This window comes from Cinclus cinclus, chromosome 27 (assembly GCF_963662255.1).
Source record: "Cinclus cinclus chromosome 27, bCinCin1.1, whole genome shotgun sequence".
NCBI classification, from domain to species: domain Eukaryota; kingdom Metazoa; phylum Chordata; class Aves; order Passeriformes; family Cinclidae; genus Cinclus; species Cinclus cinclus.
The window spans coordinates 1448327-1472057 of NC_085072.1; the positions used below are offsets into that span (position 1 = coordinate 1448327).

Here is a 23731-nt window from a genome sequence, read left to right on the forward strand (position 1 = left end):
TTGCTTGACTGGTGAGTGATAAATGGGTGACACAAGTCTCACTCACAGTGCTCCGCTATCAACTCTGCTGTGTAAACCTCTCCTTAGGAACAAGACAGGCACTTAAGGAGTGCAAAGTGTCCTCAGCCTGCTCCTCCCTCTCTGCACAGCTGCAGGTGGATTCCCAGGGCCACAGCCCTGAGCCCAGGTGCTCACTGGGCATGGAAAACACTCAGCCTTGGAGGCGTGCAAGGCTGAACCCCAAATCCTGTGATTGATTCCAGCCAGGCTTCTCTTGCTGTGCCAGTGCTGGCTGGGGTTTAATACTCACACTGATGTTCAGACACACAACACAACACCCGTGCAGGAAGCAGACATGACACGCTAATTGCCAGCAATTAATCACCTCCCCTAAAGCATGACACCCCTCCACTCAGCAGTGTCACAGTGGTTACACGGAAGTCCTGGCACGTATTAGAAGTCACACAAATTCCCCAAAGCATCAGTGACCCGCTGTGCAGTGAGCCAGGCAGCCTGGAGGGCTGGGTATGGTGAGAGCTGCTTCCCCAAACTCACCAGAGCAGACTTGCCCACACCTCCTGAACCAAGGACCACCAGCTTGTACTCACGCATGGTGTGGTCTGTTCAGAGAGCGACGACCTGCAGGGCAGGAGAAAAGGCAGCAGTTAAAACAGAGCTGGGGCTGTGTCCTGAAAGCAGCAGCACTCACCCCCCCTTCACCCAATCCTAATGAGAACGAGAACACCTTTATTGACAGCTCTGGGTTTCATTTTTCCACCCAACCCTCGGGTTCAGAAGGCCACTCCAACAGCCCCAGGTTCCAGGAAATGGCCAGAGCTGGATCCTGGCAGTGCTCGGAGAGGAAGAGGACGGACACACCATGGGACAAACACAGAGCCTGTCCCAGCCAGGCACCACGAGCTGTCACTGCCTGTCCTCCGCTTCCTCAGCATTCCATGGCACAAACCAGAGCATGGGACAGGAAAATTAGATCAGAAAGAAGCAAGTCAAGAGGTTTCCTTCTCCCCTCCACCCCCAGCAGGGAGGGATTTAGGTCAGTGCTTTCTCTCTGGAAAAGGTCAGGCCCAGCACACGGCTGCCAAGGCAGAGCTCTGCTCGCCCAGCACAGACTCTGCCTTTTTATGGAAATCTCACAACTCCCTCAAGCCACTACGCAGCACCAGAAAACTTCTCGTCCTCCTCGAGATTCCCTGACAAATAAGGCAAATGACAAAGCTGGTGATAAACACTTCCCACGGTGTTTACATTAGCAGCCAGGCTGGGCTGTCCCACTGCTGGGGCTGCAGCAAACAATGAGCTCAGCACGAGTCCCCCTTCCGCAGGCACGGCGCTTCCTTCCCAAGTAAGGCTGCTCCTCCGAGCATTCCAAACTAACCTTGCCACAGCATTTATGGGCTCACTGGCTACAGCCTTTGAAAAGAAAACGTCTTCCAAGGAGCCTGACAGAGAAATGTATCACCTCGTGGATGGCGTGAACAAGCCCGTGAAGAACAGGGGTATTTTTATTTATTGTATTTTTAGCTTTGCGAAGTGGACAACTCCCCGACAATTTGTGTCTCAAGTTTATGTAATCATTAAATTTGGACAGGTTCTCTTCTGTCATTTGGACTTCCAAGGGGAAGATGTGAAACAAGAGTCAAGAGGAACCCCACGTGCTGCTGCTGCCCCAACACCAGTCCCAGCTGAACTGGGACCTCAACAGGGAGCTGGGGACCCTCCCCAAACATCCCCCCAGCCACACAGGCTGAACGCCACCCAAGCATGGGTTTAAACAAAAATTTGAAAATCCCACGTGCAGCTGGACAGAGACACACAAATTTCTGTGCTCAGTTTAGCAAAACTTCAAACTCATTTTTGAGCCAGAGTAACAGAAATAAAAGACTTGCCTGTGCTGAAGCTCTGCAGTCACACAGCCAAGCTGCCCTTCCCTCATCCAAGCCTTGGAGAGGGAGTGAGGCTCAAGCAATCAGTACAGCCCATCATTTTAGGCACCTGGAGGAGGTTTTTCTTCAAATCTTGAAGCCCATGTGAGCTGCAGTTGCCTAACTGCAATTTGTGAAATCAAGTCAAACTGAAAGGGGTTTTCCAGAAACTGCCTAAAAGCAGAGCAGGCGACTCTGTGCACTCCAGGACATTGACAACAGTTCTGGCTAAATTCTGGGAACTGTGAGCTCTTCTGCTTGGCCATTTCCCTGAGAAGTAACATTCACTTCCTTTCTTTCAAAAATCATCATTTTGAATAGGAAGGAGAGGGGAATTCCTATTAACAATTATGTTGCCCTTGATAATCCCTAGAAATTAAAAGCTGATGCACTATTTATAAAGCATAAATGCAACTTATTGATCCAGTTTGTCTTCATTTTCCTACAGTCCCACAGTCAGCTGCACTGAAGAAAACCCAGAAAGCAATCAAGCTAAGGGTTAAATTTAGCTGTGAACTATTTCACTTCTTATTTATAGTAGAAAATACTTGTGGGAAAGTTTAAGCTGGGAGCAGTACAAGACTAACTTCTCATTTCTTCTCTACAGTATTTGCTGATTTTTTTTCCAGGTGCAACAGGAAACCAGATCCTGAAAGGCACGAGCCTTATTACTGTAAACCCCACATGCCTTAATTATCTTGTAGCTCTTTCACAAGTATGTTAATGTTATCTGTTTATACAACATGAATAGAGTGCTCAAGAAATTACTATGCTGCATCCCAGCCAACTTTTCATTTGGCAACTGTTGAAGCCCACCTAAATACAGTCAGACACAGCAGCATTCATTTCCATCCAGAGCTCTCTGTAGTGGAGTCACATGCTGTGAAGCAACGGCTCCATTTCCAAACGGAATTAAATTATGGGTGCTAAGTGCTCCTTCAGAGTCAAGAGAAGAGTATGATCACTAAAGAGTGTAAGAAAAATTCACTGGAAATGTCGTGAAACTGGTCTCATTAGTTCTGAATGCTGTGGTGCAAAACTAAAGCAAAAGCTGAGTGTGTCTCCTTGCTCCTGGCTCCCTTTTCCCAGACAGACACTGAGCAGGACAAGCACAGGGCACAGAGCATGAGTCTCACCCCAGCACTGCCCTGAGCTGCAGCTCCCTGGGCCATTCCCTCACTACAGGGTAATAAATCATAACGTTCTTCCATCTATAATCACAAAAAAACTGCTTCTACACCATCAAACACCTGATACATGGGAAGCCACCTGTGCTCTGGATTCTTCAACAGGAGCATCTCTTCTCTGCTGCTGCTGTCACAACAGTGCCCAGGAAGAGGCACAAAGGGACATTCACCCACCCACAGCAGCAGCCCCAGGCTGCTCAGCTCCTTCCTGACACCAGAATGAAGGGCTCTATCCTGGGACCAGATGGAGAGGTGGAAAAAGCTGCAGGATGTTTGTGCCAATATCCACAGGCAGTGCAGGCAGAGGATCCCTGTGAAGGGACACAGGTGGATGGATGCAAACACAGCTGAAGCTCCAAGCTGAAATGTGGCTCCCACTCACCTGTATCCTCCTCCAGCCCAGCCCTGGTGCACTTTCCAAACTGCAGGAGTCATCCTCACCCTGCTGCAAGCCAGGGGCTGAGTCGGGGCAGGGAGAGGCAAAACCCCCAGGGTATTTCCCAAGCAGCTGGGCAGGGGCTGGGGGAGGTGGGGGGACAAGGGCTGAGCCCCTTCAGGACAGAAACCTGATGCAAAAAATGGCTGCTCCTGTTACGAAAGTTTAAGCAGCTCATCAAGAAGTTTATAATTTGGGTGGTGGGGAGAGAGAAGCATGAACCAAAATAAGCAAACACAGCACTGAAAGAGAGTGAGTGCAAGCAGTTCACTTAACTACCCACTCCAATGTTCGCAGAAATGGCATTTAAAATAGGATGAGAACACTAAAAAACTCTTACCTTGGCATAAAAGATCTCTCATCAGTGTTAGCAGCTTTACTGAAGGTACTTCCAGGCTCCCCACAAGGAACTGAAAAAAAGAAGAATTAAAAAAAGAGTTAATAGGTTTTCGAATTTCAGCATTTGCAAAGCATCTCTGTAGTGCTTAAGCCAAACCACCCTGTTCCTGTGGACTTCTCCCTAGAATACTCCAAGGAAGACTTCACTTACAAAAGACAAACTCAAACTAACCATGTTTGAGGCTGCATCAATTTCACAACTAATTTTACAAGATGAAAACTCAGTAGAGGAAGTGCTACCAGAAACACGGGAGGAAGATTTAGAGCAGCCCCATGTCCTGATGATGCTACAAGGGGAAGCCACCACTTATCTGCTCCCAGCCAACACTGCCATGGCAAAATCCAGTGCAACACCTACAAAGCACAATTATTTTAGGGATTCCATCAGGTTTGTGGCAGGGGTGCAGGAGGGAGTTGAGCTTTAAGGTCCCTTCCAGCCCAAGCCATTCTGGGATTCTGGGACAGTCCTGGCGAGGAGAACAAGCCCCAGCAGCACCATGTCCTGCCCCTGGAGCTGCTGGCTCCTTGTCCAAGAGCTCCAGAAGCTCAAGCATTTCCAGTGTCCAAGTCCTGTGCTCAGTAACCCTGAACAGCAGCTGCACTGATGCTTCACTTCAGGCAGCAATCCCAGCACTGGCTACACCCTGCTGCTCTGACAGGCAAAGGGTCCCGTCTTTCATTTCAGCACTTTATCTGTTCTTTTCAAAGGATAAGAAAAAAGAATCAGCAGTTCCTCTGGAATCATAGAAAGTTTAAATGACAACCTAGTATGCTGTTTTTTTGAAAGTGTTTCTTTTTAGCAGCTCTGGAGTCACCTTGGAGTCACAGTCTGTTTCAAAACAGATAATGGAAGCTCTCATAATCCTTGTGGAATATTTTTCTAAGTATAAGAGAAAGTGAGTCTAGAGGGCAGGGCTGGATGGGATATTGGGAAGGGATTCTTCCCTGGCAGGGTGGGCAGAGCTGGCACAGGTGCCCAGAGCAGCTGGGGCTGCCCCTGGATCCCTGGCAGTGCCCAAGGCCAGGTTGGACATTGGGGTTGGAGCAGCCTGGGATGGTGCAAGGTGTCCCTGCCATGGCAGGGGTGGGATGGGTGGGATTTGAGGTCCCTTCCAACCCAAACCATTCCCTGATTTTTCGGGAAGGTGCTGCCAGTGGCAGCTGCAGGACTGCAGGCAGACGATGGCTCAGCAGCACTGGCTGCACTTGCACCAAAAAAAAAAAAAAAAAAAAAAAAAAAAAAAAAAAAAAAAAAAAAGCACAGCCCAAGTTTAAATGAGGGTGAGAGAAAAGGAACAGAAAGAAGTGAGGCACAGAAAGAGCAGCACAGAAACCACAGCAGCAGTTCCTAGAGACAATGTGAGGTGGCCTCTCAAGGTGCACTGTGAGCCTGAGGGGTTTTGCCCTCTGCTCTTCCCCAGGAAGATGCACTGGGATAGAGGAAGCTGTCCCTGGCCAAGAGGAGAGAGGCAGGGAGCAGGGACCACTCACCTGGCTTTAAGGAAGGAAAAAAGAGAATAACTCTTTGCTTGCTCATCACTCACTCCTCCCTTTCTCTGATTTTCACCAGCAGAAACAGGAATATTGAGTGTCTCCAAGGGAAAAGCAGTGTCAGCACTGTGCACATTTGGGAGAGAAGCACAGATGCCCCTGTGAACTCCAGCACCTCCACTCAAGGCTGGCTGTGCCACTCCTGTGGCTGTGCCCTTCCCATTTCCCAAATGAGAGGCAGATTCTTGGGATGCTGCAGCCACACGTCCTGGTTATTTTTATCCTGGCAGTTAAATACTGAATTGTGGCTACTATAAACAAACCTGTTTAATTTTCAACTTGTAAATGTTCTCCGTGCCAGTTTTTTTTTTTTTTTTTTTTTTTGCAGTTACTATAAACTAGGCCATGGAAAGGGGTGGATTTTCTTTTTTTAAAGTGTCAACTAAACATTGCTCAACACTCTACCAAAATCCCTCCCTTACTCAGAGCCGTGTTGGCAAAACAAACCCAAACCCAGCACTTCTGCAAGGGGAAGATTTACAGCGATCAAAACCACACTTACACTGACAGATTCTCTCCGCAGGGAAAAAAAAAAAAAAAAAAATCCAAACAAACAGAGAGGATGATGCAGCAGCAAAGGCTGGAATCACCAGGGCAAGGATCTCCCCTTGGCTTGGAGCAGCTCTGCTGCCACTCCGGGCTCTGCCCCAGGACAGCTCCTGCTCCCTCATTTGTTCTACACCATGTTCAGGGATATTCAATTACTCAACAAAGTCGAAAGTACATGAACCACTTCCCTAATGCTCCTCAAAGCTGTCATCAATTACGCAATGGTTACAGGGAACAGGGATGTGCATCCCAAATGAAAGGGGTTTGGCTGGAAATCCCACAGTGCATCAGCAGATACTGCCCCTGAACAGCAGCAAGGCAAACACTGTCATAGATTACCCTGTTAGTTAGCAGGAGTCTATCTCATTAATAAAAATCATGCCATGGACTCCCTTGTTCACAAAGTGAGCCCCTTCTCCAAGGCAGTCAAACTCCCTGGCTTTAGGGTACAGGGAGAACCTCCCCCACCTCTCCTGAGGCCACCAACACCAGAAAAAATGAGAGCACAGAGAAAAACAAAAGACTAAAAGACCAGACTAAGCAGAAAGCAGGAGTTCAGTGTGACTTCAAAAGTACAGTTTGACAAACTTCCGTTCACAGCCTCCGCATTTCTCTTCTTACTCGTTATCACTGCGGTATCTGACACCAAAGTGAGTGTGTTTTAGATATTAACATTGCATAAGGGATAATGTTTTATAATTTGTGTCAGGAATCTCAGCCTCAGTTTTGCAATTTTAACACCAAAATCATTGTCATTTCCACTGACTGCTTTCAGCATCAAATCAAATACCAATCAAGGCAACAGATGTGTAATTAGCTAATGCACAAGCCTGCTGTAGGATGAGTCACGACCCCACTGTGGTGCATTCCTGATGCTGGAGCATACGCGCTGTCCCTTGTCCAATTCATCAGTAATCCGAGTCTAAATATATTTTCCTTTTTGTTTTTCAGGTAACAAATAACGCCCAAAAGACGCAGCAAGAAGCACACACAGAAAATAAAGCTGGTGACAAGCCAAAAAAGCAAACAGGTGAGAAGACAGGAGAACGACGCTGGCCAGAGGTGTTATCTGAAGAGTTCCATCACAGAAGGCAAGAGCAGCCTTCAAATCTTGCATCCATTCCCAAAAGCTCAGGGCCCAGCAGTGTGCTCCTCAGAGCCACATGCCCATCACCACTTTCTGCATCACTCCGTGTTCCTGAGCCAGGGCCAAGGCCACAAAAGCCTGGGCAAAGAGTAAAGTCCTCCAGCAACAGAGCCCTTCCGACTCCAGTGTTGTGCTGAGCTGGAGCTTCCAGCAAATTAACTGCAGCCCACACAAACAAGGCAGGGAAACTAACTTCTTGGAAAACAGCAATAATTCTGTCATTGGAAATAGTCATTTTGTGCACAAACACTCCGGGATTGATCCTCCTCAGCCTGCAACCTTTTGTGCAATCAGCTTCTCGCTGAACCTGCAATTTCAAGTAACATAATGTTAACTTCTATGGAGGTGACTGCCTAATTATTCATTGGAAACTGTTTTGCTGTAGAAACTCTCCAGGCACGGAACAAGGGCTCTGGGCAGCTAAAGCCTGCCACGCTGAAACAGCTAATTTATTTTTTGTCCTATTGGTCTGCACTTGCAGCAAGTTGCTAGGGACGTGTGCCAGCCAGCCAAAGGCAGGGGAAAGGAAGCCAGCAGCACAGCCCAAAGACCAACACACACTGCATCCCCAAATTAGAACAAAGCTCTACGTCAGGGCTGGAGCTGGCAGCCTCCCCTCCGGCCGGACTGCGGCACTGGGCACATTCACACCGAGACTGGGCTGCGGGCAGGACACACGGACAGGAGCAGGACACACGGACACGGGCAGGACACAGGGACACGGGGCAGGGGACAGGGACACGGGCAGGACACACGGACACGGGCAGGACACAGGGACACGGGCAGGACACAGGGACACGGGGCAGGGGACAGGGACACGGGGCAGGGGACACACGGACAGGACACACGGACACGGGGCAGGACACACGGACACGGGCAGGACACAGGGACACGGGCAGGACACAGGGACACGGGGCAGGGGACAGGGACATGGGGCAGGACACAGGGACACGGGGCAGGGGACACACGGACAGGACACACGGACACGGGGCAGGACACAGGGACACGGGGCAGGGGACACAGGGACACGGGGCAGGGGACACACGGACAGGACACACGGACACGGGGCAGGACACAGGGACACGGGGCAGAGGACAGGGACACGGGCAGGACACACGGACACGGGCAGGACACAGGGACACGGGGCAGGACACAGGGACACGGGGCAGGACACACGGACAGGACACAGGGACACGGGGCAGGACACAGGGACATGGGGCAGGACACACGGACAGGACACAGGGACACGGGGCAGGACACAGGGACACGGGCAAGACAAAGGGACACGGGGCAGGGGACACACGGACAGGACACACGGACACGGGGCAGGACAAAAGGACAGGAGCAGGACACACGGACACGGGCAGGACACAGGGACACGGGGCAGGGGACACACGGACAGGACACAGGGACACGGGGCAGGACACACGGACACGGGGCAGGACACACGGACACGGGGCAGGGGACACATGGACAGGACACAAGGACAGGGGCAGGACACACGGACAGGACACACGGACAGGGGCAGGACACACGGACAGGACACACGGACAGGACACACGGACAGGACACACGGACAGGGGCAGGACACACGGACAGGACACACGGACAGGACACACGGACAGGACACACGGACAGGACACACGGACAGGGGCAGGACACACGGACAGGGGCAGGACACACGGACAGGACACACGGACAGGGACAGGACACACGGACAGGGGCAGGACACACGGACAGGGGCAGGACACACGGCCCCTGAGCTCAGCACACCCAGGGCAGGACGCTCTGCTCAGTTCCAAGCATCTGAAGCCCTTTGGTAAGGAGGGACTGTGAGGTCACAGCTCCTCCCCAGCCACGTTCACCATTTCTCCTTTTCCCATCCAGCCCTACTGGAGTAGTTCAGCAGAGACCATTCAGAGGAGTTCTCCACAGCTTGTTTTGGAAGAAAAAAAAAGAAAAAAAATACTTCCTTTCCCACTTCCTCATCAGCCAAACGTGTAAACGTTAAAGGGCATCGCCATTAGACACAGCAGCCGTTCAGGGCATTTCCTCCATTTGCTGCCTATCACATCCACAACTTGCCACAGATTTTTAAGTCCTATAAAGTTTTTCATTCCTCTCCATCTCCTTTAGTGGAAAAAATATCCTGACCTTTTATAAAACAGATTAAATTTTAGACAGACCCGAGGAGTCTCAATCGTAGCAAAAGACCAACTCCATTCTACTTGGTAGGAATAATTTGTTGTGCTGATAGTAGCTTGGCAACCTTCACCACTACTCTTCCTGGTTTATATAATTAAGAGTAAATAAGTGACATGAGGTAGACAGATTGCCACCGAAATTTCACCTTGCACTTCAATGATTTCATTTCTGCAGCAGTAGTGACCAGACATGGGTCATAAAGTCCAGTTTGAGCTCACTTGGTCTCCAGCACAAAAAAACTAATGAAGAGATGAAGCTTCCAGGCCACTAAGGGTTATGTGAAACTTCTCAATAAAACGGGAGAGGTTTAAACTGCTCCTCCTGCGTATTTCGAACTGATATTGGGTAGGTGAGGATTAGGTATTGGGAAGAAAGTCTTTACTCAAAGGGTAGTGAGGTCCCTGGAAGGGTCCAAGACCAGGCTGGAGCACTGGCTTAGGATAGGGGAAGGTGTCCCTGCTCATGGCACTGGATTAGCTTTAAGGTAATCCAACCCAAACCACCCCATGATTCTATGATTTATACCCACCAGTGATAAATCCAAAGACTAATACCAAGCCTCTAAACACGGGGCACTTCCCAGCTCTTCAGGAGAGCGGGCGAACTCACGAATTCCAGAAAACACTGAGATTCTTGAAATCTGCCTGGCACAGCTGCAGCAGTGTGAGCGTGCGTGTGTTTGCACACTGGATCTGACCGTGCAGCCTGGTCTAAAGGTCAGCTCTGCATGTGCAGCCCAGAGATTTTCACTTGCCTGGTGTGGGGCAGCCACAAGCAAACCCCTCCCGTTCCCACGCAACTGGTGCTCGTTAAACGCCCCTTTTAACAACCATCCTCACAATGAAAAGCCCCACTGACCATATGGCCACTTATTAATACTACATTTGTTTATCAGTTTAAATAAAGCCCACGCAGCCGTGAGTATCCAAGTAATGAGGACTTAAACACAGCCCACAACGGATGTGTTTTAGCACTGCCAAGTAGGGCTGCACCTCCTAAAAGCTTTTCATGGCAGATTTCAAGGCTTGATAGGAGCCTGAATAGCATTAAGTGCACAGAATTAACTTCAAACAGAGGGGAAAGTAACAGTTTCATTACGTTTCATAAAGAAATTAAGTTATTTAATGTGGTGCTTAATCCTTCAGCATTTAGCTCAGCCCCTTAATGCTGCTTCCTGGAACCTTGGGGCAGAGTGGGGGTGGAAACTGAATTTTCTTCCACAGTGAGAATGAAACTTTCTTCTGTGTGAAGGTTTTAACTGAAGGAATATTCAGTTATTAACACTTCAGTGCCAGAGCGAGCGCTTTGAGGCCAGCAGGGCTCTAACCAAAGCCCTGCCAAACCTGGCCTCTGCACCAGGGCTTCTCTAAAGTTTTTAATCCTCCTGAACCTGCTTAAAAGGGCAAAACACCTTTGACAATTCATCCTGGAATTTCCTTTATGGTGAATAAAAGGTGGCATTAAAGGAAACTGCGCTGATAGTTTAATCAGTTTTATACGAGCCATTTCAGCATTTATAGGTCAAGCTTGATTACAACCAAAATAGACAATTATACAGCTGCCTTTAAACAGCAGCAAGGCCAGGGCCAGGGCAGCTGGAGCCCTGCTGGCAGGAGAGGGGCTGGCTTTGGCTCACATGGAAGGGAGGACACATCCTCCCCATGAGCCAGCCCTGCCCCTGCACCTCACCAACACCATCCAAACAGCAACTGAAAAAGGCTTCTTTTTAGATGTGTCTTTGAAACGACAAGATGTCGGGCAAAAGGAAAAAAATCATCTCTCCCAAGATAGTATGTAAATTTGTCACACACACAGGCTGGGCACGGGTGGCTCTGCACTGGGAGCAGGACCTGAGAACACAGCACACTTCACTGGAGTGTTGTCATCTCCCAAAATTTCTGTGCCTTCTTTCTGGTGAGGACACCTCCCCACCAAAGTTAAAACTCCCACTCAACTGTTTTTTCTGGAGTAAATCTGCAAATATAGCATCAGCCCAGCCCATGCTCCCAGCACAGAACTGCCATCACTGGTTTTTAAAAGTTCCTAAACCTATTTGAACTCCTGCCCATAGAGATGCAGTGGATGTGAAGCTGGCATGAAAAGGACAAGGGAAGTTGGAGCTCTGCAGACACAACTTCATTCTTCTGACACCTGCTAAGCCACCCAGCACCCAGCCCAAGTCTGCTCTGGTGCTAAATGCATTCAGACTCGATACTGCATTTATGACAAGGGTTTGGGCAACCAAGTCTATTAACAGAGGCTGCAAAATACTGAAATTACAGAGAAAAGGACAAGACCCACTTTCTCAGAATCACAGCACCAGGAAAGAGCCCTGGAGCATTACATCTGTTTGATCATTTCAAATGGGATTCCTGAAAAAGCTTTGACTGCATTCTAGTGATCAATACACCAACGCAGTGTATTCACAAAACAAGGCTAAGCCATAATAATAATGTAACCTCCACAACTTCGTAAGTGATCTGATGACTGAAAAGCCCTAAATGTATAAATATTTCATGAGAAAGGCTGTCTGGAACCACTTCAGTCTCTATCTCGAATCTTAACGTTATTTTTAGCTACAATTAGTGTTATAATCTACAGCAGAAAGCAACAGCTGACTAAATTTATTTCATCTTCACCCATCTTTACTTCATAAATCCATCAGGATTTCTGTTCTTCAGGCCTGATACCCAGTAACTGTTACTCAGCATAGGACTAACCAACACATCAAATGCAAGATGTGCTGGAATGAGACTGTTATCAAAAAAAAAAAAAAAAAAAAAAAAAAAAGGAGAATTGTGCCAGAAATAGCCTTACCCAGTGAACTATGAGTTACTTTTAACTATCATGTGGTGAGTGGCATATAAAAAGATGTTATTCTGCATGTCAGCTGTCTGTAATGAAAGTTTTCCTCTTCTCAGCTGCCCCTCCCTACAACTTCAAGTTTATTTGCATGAGAGAAAAGAATATTACATAAAAAAAACAACATAAAAGGCACTGTAAGCAATACATCCAGCTGAAGCGCTCCTCCCACGTCCTCCATGCTTTCCAGATGAAGGGTCTACTTGCAGCTAAAAGTGTGAGAAATGCCTGATTCCACCCAGATTCTTCCCTTGGACAAGAACCTGCAGCAGCTTTCCTTGCCAAGGCAGGAGCAGCCCGAGCCAGCCATGCTCAGACCCATCACGAGCAGACTGCACTGCCCTGAGCTCACAGCAATACCCTCATTTAGACATGACAAGTTCACATTTTTTCAGTATTAGCACACTGCAGAGCACAACATCATTGAATCCAACAAATATCCTGACTAAAAAAAAAAAAAAAAAAACCCCAAAAAAACCCACTCAAAACATTCCAGCCAGCCTTGACTCTGCAGTCACTGACAAGTGAAATGCAAGTGTCTGTTTTCCTGCAATGCTCCAGCAAGCAGCAGTTATGCAACACAGCCCATTGACAAACACGCTCCCAGTTGCAGTACCTTCCCAAAAAGCAGGGTTTTGACAAAGCAACAATCACCTATTACAGAAATGCTCATCCTGCTCGTTACACTGAGCATATTTCTGAGCACACTTTGCCTCACTGAAGTGATGAATAAAGATTTGTTTCAACCCCAACACAGCCATTGCTGTGGGCACATCCAGGCCTCCTGCTTCATTCAGTGCCCCAGATGGATTTCAGTATTTTCCATCTTATCAATACTCAAAATAAATAACAAACCACAATGCCTCGGGCCACCTGCTCAGCAGGACTGCCATTGCCTGGCTCCCCACATTTTAAGTTAAAGTCCAATAGGTGAATGAGCCAAGACAACCACGGGCTGTGAGCAGCCCTGGAGATTCCTTTTTGGATGTTTGTCCTGCTTCTTCCCCGGTATAAAAGCCCCGTGCAGGGTCAGACTTACCCCTCAGACTGCTGATTTTGTTCACCAAAAGAAAGCAACCAGCAGTTTTCAAAGCATGCCAAGTCTGTTTTTGTCAGCATCTGGATTCCTCAAGCGAAAAAAACCCCCAAACTGTGCCTTTACCTGGGTTCAGGCGAAGGCACTGCAGCTGCAGTGGAAGTGCCTGTTCAGGTATAGCAGGTATTTCCCAACTGCCAATACCTGCCTGAGCACTCGCAGCAGGGAGCAGAGCACACATCAAAACATCCAAACACCATCTTCATGTGGCCACGTCGGGTTCAGCAGAGCCACCCGACCTGCTCCAGCAGCTGACACGGTGAGAAAGAGCCCCAGCCCTGCCCTGGGCTCTGCTGCCACAGGACAAACAGAAACAGGCAGTCCTGAGCTCACCTTCAGCCAGGTGTGCTGCCTGCCACAAGGCTTGGAGCACAGCCTGCCAATGCAGAAGTTACAGAGCCCAGAATGACGGGAGATCCACACGAGGGATGGGTTCTGGTGTCCCATTTCCTCCCACACGCACCCCAAAGGATCTTCCCACAGCACATGCATGCAATTTCAGTTTAAACACACCATTTCTGATCAGGAATCGAACTCTCAGTGACTCCTCCTTGGGCACCACCCTTCTTCCCACAGCCTCCTCATTTTAATATCATTAAATGGATTACTCTACACAACCTTAATTATTGCAGTATTTGCAAGGGAAGAAGTGACCTGTCAGTAACCAGCTCCTGCCCCTCCACAGATCAAAACTTGTTTCATAGCAGACCTGGGGGTGAAATGGCACTAGAGAGCAGCACAAAGTGCTTCACTGTAAAAAGCAGGTACCAAAAGCTGAGCAGGCCCAGGTGTGTCCCTGACTGATGATGCTCTGCTGTCACTGAGTCCCCTTTTCTTCCGAGGGGAGCTCAGAAAACAGGCATTAATTAACCAAATTACGCTATCACAGGAAATAACAGGAAGCTTCTGATAATGAGGCATTTAGCTCTGAAGGGTTTCAGTCAGACATGTCAAACCAGCTCACAGAGGATGTCAACAGTCACCAGCAACAAGCACAGCCAGCTGAAAAACAACCAGCAGAGACCCTCAGTTTGTTACAGCAGAAAGGCAGCTCGACGTAACTCTCATAAATGCAGGCTGCTCCTTGCAAATAACCTGGTACTCTGAGGACAGAGACCATATGTCACCTGTTTGGTACAATTCTGGCAGCCAGAATAAGCCCCAGGTCATGCTCTTCCCACTGTCACAGGCAAAGCAGAGTCACCAGATCAGCCCTGCTGCAGCTCAGGGCTACAGGGTCAGGTGTGTCAGGAACTGCAGTGTCTTGTTCTCTCCTCAACTCTTCCCTCCACCTGCAGTGGGACTGGCACAATAAAGTGTATCTTCATCACCCCTGCTTTAATCCCCTCTCTTCTGCTCAACAGGTCTTCACCTAACCAACAGAGATGGCTTTCTTCACTCTAATATTCATGCTGGAAACTAAACTGCATCAGCTGGATTCCCACTTGGTTCTTGCTTCCAAGAGTTTCCGAATGCTCCACAAAAAGGGTACAGCAATGGGAAATGAAAGGAGTTCAGACTATGCCTTGCCTTCCTCACCTCACAGGGGGTGAGTAACCCACTGCTGCTCCCACCTGCAGGAGCCAACCACTCTGGGAAATTCTTACCCACAAAAACTGAGCCTCCCTCCTGCCATCCACCACCTGCTCAGGGAGCTCTGGCATAAACTTATCTTTATAACCCGATGCTCTATTTCACCACTGCCACTAACTGAAACGTCCTGAGCTCGAGTCTACCTTCCAGGACCTGCAGGAAGCCCATGGGAAGGACAGAGAGGAACTTTTTACATCTCACACAAGTTTTAACATCTGAGCGAGACAGGCTGGACCAAGTATGAGAGCTCAGGAAGATGAGCAGTTCTTCCAGAAAACTTTGGGACATCCTTACTTATCTCTGCCGTTAGGTGTCATGTTTCCAGCAGCAGCAACTTTCCCGAAGTGCAAACACAAATGCCTACAGGAAAATTTGACCCTGGGATTTAGAAGCACCCTTTTAAGAAGATGCTTCCATTGTATTTCTGCTTGATTTCCAATTAACTATTAAATAAAAGAGTAAAAGAAAATCAGTAACTATTTCAGAGCTCAACACAAAATTAACTGAGGCTATACTTCAACCACTGTCCTCACCACCTCATCTTCAAAAAATAACCCAACACCCCTCCAAATCAAGGCCAAAAAATCCAAACACCACTCTAGGACTTCACCAAGTTTTAAAAGTTGTATTTCTCTTGAATCTGCTTCTGCAAAATTAAATACACAAAGTTATAAGAAGTGACTGATGTTCAACATTAATGTGCCTCATCAGAAATTAAAAGAAAGTGATAAAATAGGAAGCCTCCCATATTACCCAAAACACAAAAGTTTTGATCAGGATCCACAGCCAGAGCCAGCTGAGCTGAATTTGGCAAGGTTGAAAGTAACACTGGATCAAGGATAATTCTGAACTTCAAACAGCTACGCATAAAAAACACTTCAAATATAAAGCCTAAAGGTTTGAACTTATGTACGTTCAAAAGATTCACTTTGTTTTCTCTAGGAAAACGGATAACATGTTCCTGTTGTCAGAATATTAGGATTCCTCTTGAAGACAATTTTTTCAAAGCCTGCAAAGTTGCACAGAAGCAATCTGTTCTCTAAACACGGAGCACAAGTTCAAAGTGCCACCGAGCGCGCTCTGCACGTGCAGGGTACGAGAAGAAGCCCTGCAATATAAAGTACAAACAAATGCTTGGAGTTGTTTATGCCCAGGACGATGATTCAATATACAATTAAAACTTTAATGTTCAAGTACATCCACATGCTACACTCCTGCCATTTAATTACTTTTCAGTTTTTTTAAGAACAGTCCTCAGACTGGCTGAGCAGCCACGAAATGTATCACTAATAACTGATGTCTGTGTATTTGCAGCTTATGGTCTCCAATATAAACTGTCCCGATGCTCTGTGTAAACACGAGTCTCCAAAGAAAAGCATTAACCTGTCACTGGACTTATGCTGTGCGAGTAATGCAGCCCGTTTGGCAGGAGATCCTCTCAAAACCTCCAGCAAAGCTCCTTACCCTAAAAACAGCCAGGCCAGAGGCAGGACACGTGATGGAGCCAGCGCTCAGCTCCCTGGGGTGACAGCCTGGCTGTGACACCACCGGGCTGGGGTGGCACCACCGGGCTGGGGTGGCACCACCGAGCTCTCCCCAGCCCCGCGGCCTCCTGGGCATCCCCAGACACAGATCCAGGCTGTGAGCTGGATCTGCTCTGGAGGGGATAGCTCTGCTCCCTGAGAGGATCTGAGGAAAGCAAACACTGCGCATGAAAACAGATTATTTTTAGAAGCGGTGCGAGCACAGCACTTCCTGCCGACTCCACCTTGAAGAACGACAGACGCTCTGTCACCCTCCATTCCAAAAGCAGCATTTCACAACTTCTGCTACCTGCCACAACAGAGAGAGGCAAGGGACAATCTGCCGAGAGTGGCGAGTGACAATTCCCCAGCCTGTGACTTGGCACTAAGAACTTCTCTTGGAATATGCTGCCAGTCTTCACTCACGTCAATAAATCGATGCCTTTTTTCCTGCCACAGGGATGAACAGAACATTAAATGTTTTTATTTATGACACTGATTTTCTCCATAGCAACCGGATGTGAACATGGCATTCCCAGCATAATGAAGTCACTATAGCAACGTGATAATGATGTCAGAATAATCAGACAGCATTTCATACTTGTGAAATACATCGCTTCTGTGAATTCACAAAGTTGCAGAGACCACAAAAGCAAGAGTGCTCCATCTGGAACTTCCCTTTAACTTGCTTGGTTTTGGATAACTTCTCATTAAAGGCACAGAGCTTTGCTAACGTGCCATTCTCTGTTTCTCCAAGCTTCCTCCATTACTTCCTGAAAGTCTCGCAAATTCCCACATTAAAACCCTTTCAGATCCGAGGATCTGCTACACCAGGGAGAATTACTGACACACCATTTCAGCATGAAAAAAGCAGTGACACAAATCACAGCAGTGAAACATTTCCCAGCAGACAGGCACTGTCAACTGAACAGCCGCTTCCCTCAACTCTTCAGATAATCTGGTGTTTCTTTATGGGGACCAACACAACCACTCAGAGAGAATTACAGCAGCAACAGAAATTACAGAGTGCCAATACAATACTCCGAAGGCAGACAGGCGTTTTCACGCCAAACAACTGTTTCAAGAAATATTATCTCCCCTGCTAAGCTACTGAAAGGAAAAAACCCAGAGTCTTCATGGTTTGCCCTTCCTGTTTGCAGGTCTTTCCAGGCTGTGAGCAAAGCAAGACCCAATTCCAGCTCAGTGTCAGTCGGAACTGACTCGCTGTGTCCAAACCCACTGAGGAAGCTTCACAGGAATCCCTGCACCAAACGCACACGTTCTGCACCTCAAATACAGCAAGCAAAGTCACCAACTAACAAGAAGTATCTAAACACCAAAGTTTCCCTACACAGAGAACAGTTTTTCTTTAAAGCAACTGAAGGATGCGCAAGAAACCTTTTCAGAGCTGAGGTGGTCTGAGAGAACGAGTCCTTGGGAGAGGAGGATGAGGATGGGTGGGAGGATGAGGATGGACCAGCCCGTTGCTCCACGTGGCTCACGAGGGGCTCCCCCCCGGCCTGTCCCACCTGCCCGAACCTCCTGCCGCCCACCCGGGCTGCTGAAGCGGCTCGTGGAGCCTGGTCCCCGTCCTGCCGTGTCCCTGCTCCAGCTCACCCTCCGTGCCCCCAGGCTCGCTGTGCCTTCACCCCCGCTGCACTTCGGGGAGCAGCGAGCACGGGACGCCCCCGCACACCTGAGCCCACGAACGCCGCAAGAATCCCGCTGATCCGCGAGCCCGGCCGGCACAGCCCGCCCGGTGCCGCACAAGATGGATGTCCGGAGGGGCAGGAGGGACCGGCCGGGGCCGGGGCAGGACGAGAACGGGGCCGGGGCCGGGGCCGGGTCCAAGCCGCCTCCCCCTCGCTGCCGGCCGAGCCGCGGGCAGGGAGCGCCCGGCGCGGCCGCGCTGACACCGCCCGGCCCCGCCGGACTCCGGCCCGGCCCCGGCCCCGGCCCCGCTCCGCGGCCTCCCCAGGCCCCGCCGGGACAGCCGGACCCGCCGCTCCCCCGGCCCCGCCGCGTTCCCCGCTCACCGCCGCCCCCGGGCCGCCCCCGCCGCCGCTCGGCTCCCCCGGAGCGGGCTCGGGGCTCGGAGCTCGGGGCTCGGGGCTCGGAACTCGGGCTCTGCCGCTGCCGCTCTGCGCGGCTCCGCTCCGCCCTGCTCGGCCTCGGCCCGGGGAGGAGCCAGAGCGGCGGGCGGGGACGGACGGGCCCGGCAAAAGTTCCGGGAGGGCCGGGGCAGGTGCGGGAGTCCCGAGCGGCCGGGAAAGGGGGCTCGGCCTGGAGAAAAGGAGAATCGGGGGGAATTTCTGCCTCTGCACAGAAGGGACAGCCGGGGGCATTTCCCCGAGGGAAGCTGGCAGCGAGCGGTGACTGGGCTGAGGGTGTTCCCATACGGAGATGATGCTGCATCGCTCGCACGGGGCAGGACAAGAATCGGCAAGAGGTCACCGAGCACTGCCACACCGCAGGGCTCAGGAGCAGCACCTCATCACCTTCACCCCTTAAAACGCTTTTCTTGAAACACAGCGCTTGAAAGTGTGTGGGGTTTTGTTTATTGCTTTAGGAAAGCATGAAAATAGCATTGACGTGAAGTACGCATGAAACCAGCAAGAAACACGCAAAATGCGGGAAGAGGGAGCGGCACAGAAAAGTCCTGCCGGGGGTTTTGTCACTGAGGGTTTGTAAGTGACAGCAGCTGCACAGGGAGGATCAGGTCAGGAGTTCAGCACGGTCACTGTTCTGGGAGATCACTTCATTAGCCCCAACTTCAACTATAATTCTGCTCTAAAGAACACACTCCAGAAAACCTGATGTCAACAGTCAATAAATGTCAGGGGCTTCTTTTCCTCGTTAAGAATGTATAAGAACCCCAGGAGGAGCTGTAGCTGCTTCCATGGCTGCAATGCCTGGCTCTCCATGAAATGCGGAGGGATCTCCCGTGTTCCCCAGCCCCGTCTCCTCTTTACATAAGCAGGGACAGCACCAGTACTGCAGCCACTGTCCCTGGGGATGTTCCTGATGGGGCTGCAGAGGACGGTGCCAGAGACAGCAGCAGAGACACCCACGGGCCTCCCCACACTCCTCTATCGCCACTTGCAAAACTTCAGGGACACGAGCAGATTTGTTCAGGTCTGAGGCTACAGCAACGATATTCTAGCAGTCATGCTGCCTTTCATCCAGAACTCGAACAAAAATGCTACATATTACTTGTCTGGCTGTACAGATGAGAAAGCAAAGATTAAATGACTTATCCAAAATCCCCAGCAAGTCAGCGGCCAGGAGACACACGGAGCTCAGAGTCCCCACTCACCCTCTGTAATTGAAACTGCTCCAGTTCTCCCTCTCACAGCTTTGTGTGTGCAGCAGAAATAAGTACACAACATAGAATTTTGCTTCTGGGTACAACTTGTGGCTGCTGATACTGATCTGTAAATCCCTGTTTTTATGGCTTAAGAGGTGTCTCATTCCCTGGGGACCACCGTGCTGGGAGCAAGCAGGTGAATCACTGCTTGATTTGAATCGCTGGAGGCAGGGCGATGTCAGCAGAGGATTTCCACACTTTCTGTCTCTGCAGGAAGGACTTGGCAGCCTCAGCAGTGAGAGGCTCGGGCACAGCAGGACAGTCGGGGTGGAAAAAGCATCTGCCTTGAAGGATGCTCAGCACCTGTGGTTGAGCAACTTGTTTCTTGAGAGTACAAACGTTATCGTGAAATCTGTGACCTTAGGAAGTTACTAGCTCAATGTTTAAAAACACGAGGCTGTGTCTGAAAAACAGGCTGGGACAAAATATCAGCAGTAGCTTCTGTTTTAAAAGCTGTGCAAAAATATATTCCTATGGGCAGAAACTGCGAGGGATGCAATTCCTTTACCAGGCTCAGTGTACATGGAAACATTTGAGCATTCTGCAAGGCTTTACTCCAGATTTCCTTTGAAGTTAAAGCTTTAACAAACTTTGCCCCAAATATCAACGTGTTTGCAGCATTTCCCGCTGAGCGCTGCCTGAAGAGTTTTATTGTATCCGAGGAATCACACACTTATCTATGTCATGGCTCGTGGACCATCTCCCAGGTTTCAAAACAATGAGGGTTCAGGCACACTGAGGGCCTGACTCAGCGAGACAGAGCTCCCCTTTGATGTGTGTTCTGGGAAGGTTGACTTTTCCCCCCATTTTCTGCAGGTTTGAGTGGAAGCTGATAACGTTTATTGCTGAGTCAGACTTTGCAAGAACATGAAATTAGATCTGGATGAATGTGAACCTGGTTATGAAACGATTAGAAGAGGAGAAGCAGGTCCAAGTTCAGCTGCAATCAGAGGCACTTTTCCTGGTGACTCCAGCAGGGAATAAATCTGGATCTCCATTTCTCCCAGCCCCAAATCCTGCCCCCTTTCAGGCAGGCACATGCAACCCCTCGGAGCTGTTTCACTCTCATGCTGCTGCTCCTTATCTCTCGTGCAGCAGAGGATTGCTCCTCAGCAAACCCGGGCTGTCAACAGGGTGTTACATCCCATGTCCACACCTCATCTCTCCCTCGGTGCATTTCCCCATTTCTAACAAAGCCCATTATTCCAGGGCCTGACAGCCCTGACACCTGCCTGGAGGGGTGGGACCTGCTGACAACCCCAAACCAGGGATTTCCCATCCACACCGACTCAGCAACAACACAAGGTTATGAGGCAAAGAGAATCGATGCTCTGCATCCTGTCACATACAGGACACAGCCTGTAATACCCTGGACACAGCCCAAGAAACCCAGTGACCCTTCACACCGCAGTTTCATTAAAAAACGTGTACTTTATCACAGCCCGTCTATTTGTACAAAACAGGAGGTGCCACGAGAACTTCTTTCCCGAGCTCTGCAGTCTAAATCCACTCAAATTATTCCAAGATTTCAGTCCCCTTTTCCTGCTATATGGCAGCAATTAAACACTGAAAGGAAAACTCTTATTTATCCCAGAACCAGATTGCAGTTTTTCACCTGCTTTTGCAGCTGAGTTGCAGAGGTTGCACTGAGTCTTCCACAGGCAAATTAATATAAAGCAGAATCCCTCAGGACTTCTTTTATTCCAAAATAATAATAGCCCAATTGGATAAATTATCACAAGTCCAGCTGATGTAAATATGTAGCTAAGGCCCATTTGCTGATTTAATGAAATTCAGAAGCAATTTGTGATTGCATAATGACCTTGGATTGCTGGCTGATAGAATCAGAGGGCTGGAGAGTAAATAAAAGTGGGTTTGACACCATGCAGGCTAATAACACATTATCCTTTTGCTTGGCTGTCAGAAGTAAAGGTGCTGACTGCCTTCTGCTCCTGTCCTGAGTGTCTGAATTAAACTGCACAAGAAAGGAACTGGTGCTCTCTAAACTTACAATAATCATTCTTTAAACTCTAGTCAGGAAAAATCAAGAAAAAAAAAAATGCTCACTCCAAAGACCTCAACACAAGCCTTTGAAGTGCAAGCATAATATTTTCTTTACAGATGAGATCGCAGTGCATCATTATGAATAATGACTTAATGATGTAATTAACAGTGAGCACCCGTATGGCTGCCAGCAGCTGCCCTGGCTGAGGGTCACGGAGCTCACACCTCACCTCCCACGCTGTCCTTGCCGGGGATCCGACCATAAAGGGTCATTTAACACAGCCCAGCACCCCAAGCTCGGTAACGGCAGGAGAGCCCCAAGCCCTGAGCCTGTTCCCAGGGCAGACGGGAGCAGATTCCTGAAACCCCATCCCTGCTCCCACTGCAGCCCTGGTTTGTTCTGTGCCCACTGTCTGCCTGGGTGAAGCTAACAGGTAATTAGGCGGATGAGCTGGGAGCTGTGGGATCTGGGGAGGGATGGCTGATCCCAGGGCAGGGCTCTGCCAAAGCTCCAGCAGGTTTCCAAAGGCAGAGCCTGGACTGGCTTTTCCATGCCCTTCAGCCCTGGGGCAGCGGCGCCGGGCCGTGCTCCTCCAGTGCCCTAAAGTCGCTTGAAATCACAGCAAAGGCTGGCCCCCAGTGCTAACACGGACGTGTTTGCCAGGTTTGAGCCCTGGGGACCTGAGCACAGCGGCTGCAGAAAGGGTGAGGAGGCAGGAACGAGGCTTCCCCTACTAAAAACACCAGCAATTCTGGGCTTTCCTCCTGTGTGACTGTCACTCTGAAAGGGACGTGGGATGGAGGCTTCTTATGCAGCTTCCCAAACATTTCCCTGCCTTGTGAGAAGCCCAGAGTCAGTCTGGTATCTGCAGTTCTGCAGAGTCAGGAGAAAAGACTGATTGGGGTTTCTGGTTCAGGGGTTTTACAAACACCATCAGAGGCTGTGACACTCGCTGGGGAAGGAAGCACAAATCCCACTTCCCGTGCTCAGCTACAGCAGGGAGCTGCCAATGATCACGCACAGGGATTCCCACGTTTCAGCCCAACAGCAGCACAACGGGCTGCTCTTACTCTTCACTTTCTGCAAGCAGCAATTTCCTTGCCCAAAGCTGTAGCAGCCTGGAATTTCCTACCAGAGGAGAAGGATTGGATACTTAGGTTGGGATCTGACCCAGCAGCTCGTGCTGAGACACGTTTGTAGGATACTTCACAAATCCCCTGGGGAGGGATGTGTGGCACCCCGACAGAGACCCCCAAAACACAGCCCAGGGCCTGATTCTGCCCTCACTAACCCCACCCGCAGTTTGCAGTGTGGCTTGGGCAAAGCTGCTGGATTTGCACAGGAAAAAGCCAAAGCAGAGGGGACTGGAACTCCCCGGCCCCTGCACAGCCACAAGGAGAGGCCCGGGCTCAAGCAGGAGAAAATGGGACAGCAGAGCTCAACATGAGCAGGAACAAGGGTTGTTCTTTCAGCTGACAAACTGTGCTCACTGTTCAAAGGCAGCTGCAACCACACATTTTCTATTACCCAACTTCTTCCCGTGCAGCCCAGCACTCGCTCACCCTGTGACCAGGCAGTGCCTCCTCCATCTCTGGGTACCAAACCCTCTCCTCCACTGCCAGCTGCTTTCACCCATTTCTAGGGCAGCTGCAGCTGCCATTTTCCTACTTCTATTTTGTAAAATCCAGGCAGTAGAGTATGGGGAAGTAGGGGAAAGGAAAGAAAAAAAACAAAGATAAAACGAAAGTTAAAATGTAACTGCAAGAGGAAGTCAGAGATATCCTTTGACTGGAGGTCTGGTGGAAGCCACACAATGAGATAAACATTGCCTTGAAATTAAATATTATATATATTGAAATTGGGAGAAT

General features: G+C 49.5%; 1 protein-coding gene across 4 annotated transcripts in view; it reads right to left on the reverse strand.

Annotated features, from left to right (window-relative positions):
* Positions 1-18648, reverse strand: part of RAP1A (RAP1A, member of RAS oncogene family) — a 31146-nt gene extending 12498 nt beyond the window's left edge. The window contains exons 1-3 of one of the 4 annotated variants that reach the window (XM_062509688.1): positions 18528-18648; positions 3907-3976; positions 556-639 (exon numbers count right to left, since the gene is read on the reverse strand). In XM_062509688.1, coding sequence (XP_062365672.1) covers positions 556-612 — 57 coding nt within the window. In that variant the 5' untranslated portion in view covers positions 613-639; positions 3907-3976; positions 18528-18648. Of the gene's footprint in view, positions 1-555; positions 640-3906; positions 4548-18108; positions 18157-18187; positions 18270-18527 lie in introns of those variants that run through there. The other 3 variants (XM_062509687.1, XM_062509689.1, XM_062509686.1) reach the window with 3 other exon arrangements.
* Positions 18649-23731: the final 5083 nt, after the last annotated feature.